Source organism: Poecilia reticulata, linkage group LG8, assembly GCF_000633615.1.
Source record: "Poecilia reticulata strain Guanapo linkage group LG8, Guppy_female_1.0+MT, whole genome shotgun sequence".
Lineage (NCBI taxonomy): Eukaryota > Metazoa > Chordata > Actinopteri > Cyprinodontiformes > Poeciliidae > Poecilia > Poecilia reticulata.
The window spans coordinates 11,524,599-11,528,929 of NC_024338.1; the positions used below are offsets into that span (position 1 = coordinate 11,524,599).

Consider the following 4,331-nt stretch of genomic DNA (forward strand, 5'->3'; position numbering starts at 1 on the left):
CCTCGCAGCTATAAAAATAAAAGATTGTTCAAGACTTGTATGGAAATTTTCAAATTATATCTCAAACTAACACATATAAGAAAACATGTTTTTTATAATTCAAGCGTCATAAAGGACGTCTTACTGAGCACTTGAGACTCAGAGATTGATAGATAGTGTAAGTACCATTAGTATTTATTGTTTCTTCTGTTTGCAAATACATACTCAAAGATCAGATCATATAAGATAAGATCATAAAAACCTGTAAAAGTAGTTAAAAATTATGTAATTTTTTAAAACTACAATTTAAATGGGCATATTGGGGAAATATATAAAAATATAAAAAATAATGATGCAATTCATGCCTTAAAATATTTCTTATTTATTTATGACAAGTTTAAAGCCATACAATAAAAAGCATTGTCAAAGTCATATTATAGTCATATCAAAGTGTTATTTTGATTCTGAAGTCAAAAACTCAACTTCATGAATGGACCCTTAATTTTGAAAACCTTTTTAACATTATGTACCTTTATCAAGTCAAATATTTCCTTTACTTAAGTAAAAGGCTTGTTTAAAGCCTACCGCCATAGCACTCCCACTGTAAATCATCTCTATAACAGGAGAAAACAAAAAGCAAATTCTGCACCAAAAGACAATCTGTTTGAAAGACGTAACTTATTTGTATGTTTCTTTTTATCAAAAAATTATATGGCTGTAAATATTTGCAGTTTTCATATGTATTATCACTTTCTTTTCTAATTTTCCTAAGCTGAGGCATGCGTTGGTTTATTCGCAGTGCGGCGGCTCCCCCTCTGGTGTCTCTAAGGCCTCAGGGGTTTTTGTCTGGTCGTCTGATGCTTTGTGTTACGGTGCGGTCTCTTGCACAGAAATACACAGCAGTGTCTTCAGGCTGCATGTTCTGGCCTTTAAGAGTCACTGTGTTCCTGGATGAGTCTATGTCGATGCTGAACTTATTTTTCAGTGAATCTTTGTAGGACGTAGTTGAGCCAACTCTGCATCCAAACCACTCCATCCCTTTCCCTGCCGCCTGTCGGATCCAGCAGGTCCAGTAGCTCGTAACAGAATAAGATACCTGGCAGGTGACGGTGAGAGGCTGACCGGGATGCACGTTTACAGAGTCCGGCTGTGTCAGCTGTTCACAAATCACACCTGTTGGTTGGAAAACATGTCTTAGTGACTGTGATAAAATGGATCTGTTGGTTGGGACAAATGCAGAGTTACTCACAAGATCCAGCTGCCAGCAGCAGCAGAAGAGCTAAAGGAGACATGCTGTGCTTTGGAAGTGACTTCACTCCCAGCTGATGTAAATCATAAATACCTGAGAGGAAGGAGGAGCTCAGTGAGTTTGCATAAAACCAAACAAGCCTTTACTGTCAGTAGTGGTTTAATCAAAGTGAGCTGTAATTTTGGGTTGCTATATGCCACGTGCATAAACATCCACTCACACTTTACATTTTTATCACAGTTTGTGTTAAATTGAATAAAATAATGAAATGTTACTGCAATTTTAGAGTTTTAATGACCACTGCCTGTCAGGAAGTCACAAACCACAGCAGCTGTTCTTTCTGAGGCGTGTTTTTTGTGTCTTTATGTTTACATAAGTTGTGTTATCTTACCACATTTTCCTGTCACTTGTGGGTCAATGGGATTCGTAATTTAAATGAATCCCATTTCAATATTGAAAGTCATCAAACATTACATGTATGAACATTGTTCATTTTAGCTTAAGGTCTTAGGAAGACAAACAAAAAATCTTGTCCATCCATCCATCCACCCACCCACTCACTCACTCACTCACTCACTCACTCACTCACTCACTCACTCACTCACTCACTCACTCACTCACTCACTCACTCACTCACTCACTCACTCACNACTCACTCACTCACTCACTCACTCACTCACTCACTCACTCACTCACTCACTCACTCACTCACTCACTCACTCACTCACTCACTCACTCACTCACTGTGTTGGGTCATACCTGCAGGGTAACTTAGGTGACTTAAACTTGTTGTTTAATAACTCTAGTATTTACAATGTCTTACATGACGACATGAGCTATGTAAAAAAAAACACTGGATAAATTTGTGGCATATTTATTCTCAAATAAACTATTTTGGGACCAAAGTTAGACTTATTATCTGTGCCATATTTAACTGAATGTCATTTAGTGCATAGTAAAGTGATAATTGGTTAGAAATAAAGAATAGTCTTAACATTTTTTTCTTTTTTTTTGTTGCTTTTTTTTAAGTTAAATTTATATAAAAGTACTGAATAAATGACTTTGAAGACCCTTTGTGATTTTGTACAGCTACTGAATCAACTTTAGTCAGTGTGCCTCTCGAGCGCAGTAATAAACAGCAGAATCTTCAGTCCTCAGGCTGTTCATCTGCAGATACAGCTGCTGTTTGCCGTTGTCTCTGGAGATGGTGAAGCGTCCTTGGACTGACTGTGAGTAGTACTTGCTACTGCCGCCACAATCAGCAGCAACCCATTCCAGTCCTTTCCCAGCAGCCTGTCTGATCCAGTTCATGCAGTAGCTGCTGAATGTGAATCCAGAACCTGTACAGGTCAGTGTGTGGGATTCTCCAGGGACTTTACTCACTGATCCAGACTGTGTCAGAGTCTGACCATCAGCACCTGAAAACACAATCATTAAGGTAAATCTCTGTTTGCAGACAATTGACTGATCAAAGTTATATGAGCATTTTCTCACCTGCCATCCAGATAATAAAAATAAGTAGCTCTAATCTATGATCCATCCTGCTTAATTATATGTTGTTTGTTCTCCGTCAACCTCTTCAGTTGGATAAATAAGGCCAAACGTTTTGCATTAACCCCTCCTGAGAAAAGGGAGGAACTGAGATCTGTGGTAAACTCCCAGTCTTACTTGGAACTGTTTTTAGATGTATGATGAGGTACATCAATGGACGTAGAGAAAAGATGAAGTGCACAACTGATGGAGTGAGGGCATCTCTCCTGAAACTATTCAGATTATTCTGACTAGTTTCTGTACATCTGTTGTTACTGTGTGCTGCCTCACATTGTAGTACTAACGTCTAAGGTTGGATAAATTTGTTTATGTAAAGTTGCTGTTTTGCTAAAGGTGTTTAAATTGTCACAAAACTTTTTTGTCTAGTGAATCTTTGCTGTATAAAGCTCCAGTGTACTTCACAGTAATCCTCTCCAGATGTTTTGCTTCGTTTCTGACTCCAGCTGTGCAGTAGCTGCAGAGAAAGTCCTTACAGCTGAGATTCATGCAACTTTCCTGTACATGAGTGGAGATTATTGGGTTTGGGATCACAGGATTCTAAGTTGAAAATGATTTATCTGTATATTGAAGTTTTCTAGAACTAAATATATGGTCCTGCATTTGAAAGCTGGAACAAATTGAAAATTGGATCGTGCAACAAGACAATGTTCAAAAGCTGTTCACTAAATAAAACAGCAGGACTGCTGAAAAAAAAAAAACAAACTGAGGCAGTTGTGTAAAAATGCTAATTTGAGACAGTTTTTCTTTAAGTTGATCTAAAACACCATATGATTATACAAAAGTATCCTATTACTTTAAGCTGCGGAAAAGCTTCTTCAAGCTTTTCAATTTGTGACAATGTTCTCTCACACACAGCTTTAACTGTTTGTGTTAGCATAGATTTGATGAATAACTTGTTGCTTGTTGATATGTTTTTAATCCAGCAATGCTGAACATTTGAAGTCGAATAAATTGCGGTAATAATCAGTTAAATTATGATCTTGTTCTAATATGAAATATGTTCCTTCTCTACACCATGATCATTTAGATCTCTCTAACATCAGCATAGTTTGTTTTTGTACAGCTGCTAAACTATTTTTGGTCACTGTGCAGATGCCGTGCACAATAATAAACAGCAGAATCTTCAGCCTTCAGATTGTTCATCTGCAGATACAGCTGCTGTTTGCTGTTGTCTCTAGAAATGGTGAAGCGGCCTTGAACTGATGGAGAATAGTGTTGGGTGCTTCCACTGGGGCTACTTATGTATGTGTTACGACTGGCTCAATGTCATAACAAAAACATGAAACCATACCATGGTTAAAGTGAAATAAAGTAAATGTTTATTAACACAAACAACTATCAAAACAAAAGAAACTCAAAAGTGCAAAAGACGGGGAGCTGGGGCCTGGCAACTACCATTGCCTCTGCAGGATGGACGCTGAGGGCCATAGGCGACAAACCACCAACGACCAGTGACCAACGACCAGCGACAAGCCACCCAGCGCCGCTGAAAGACGGAGACAGCCAGCTTTAAGTATCCTGCACTCCAATCACCCGATCAGGCACACCTGTA

General features: G+C 38.3%; 3 gene segments (V, D, J or C); all 3 read right to left on the reverse strand.

Annotated features, from left to right (window-relative positions):
- Positions 1 to 464: 464 nt before the first annotated feature.
- LOC108166510 (Ig heavy chain V region PJ14-like) lies at positions 465 to 1,750 on the reverse strand. The segment is given in 2 exon segments: positions 465 to 1,152; positions 1,229 to 1,750. Coding segments are annotated over 2 exon segments (384 nt in total).
- A 219-nt stretch (positions 1,751 to 1,969) lies between these two features.
- Positions 1,970 to 3,349, reverse strand: LOC108166511 (Ig heavy chain V region 914-like). The segment is given in 2 exon segments: positions 1,970 to 2,646; positions 2,723 to 3,349. Coding segments are annotated over 2 exon segments (357 nt in total).
- Positions 3,350 to 3,422: 73 nt separating this feature from the next.
- Positions 3,423 to 4,331, reverse strand: part of LOC108166514 (Ig heavy chain V region 6.96-like) — a 5,758-nt gene continuing 4,849 nt past the window's right edge. The window contains 1 exon segment of the V gene segment in view: positions 3,423 to 4,016. Within this exon segment, the coding sequence occupies positions 3,851 to 4,016 (166 nt within the window).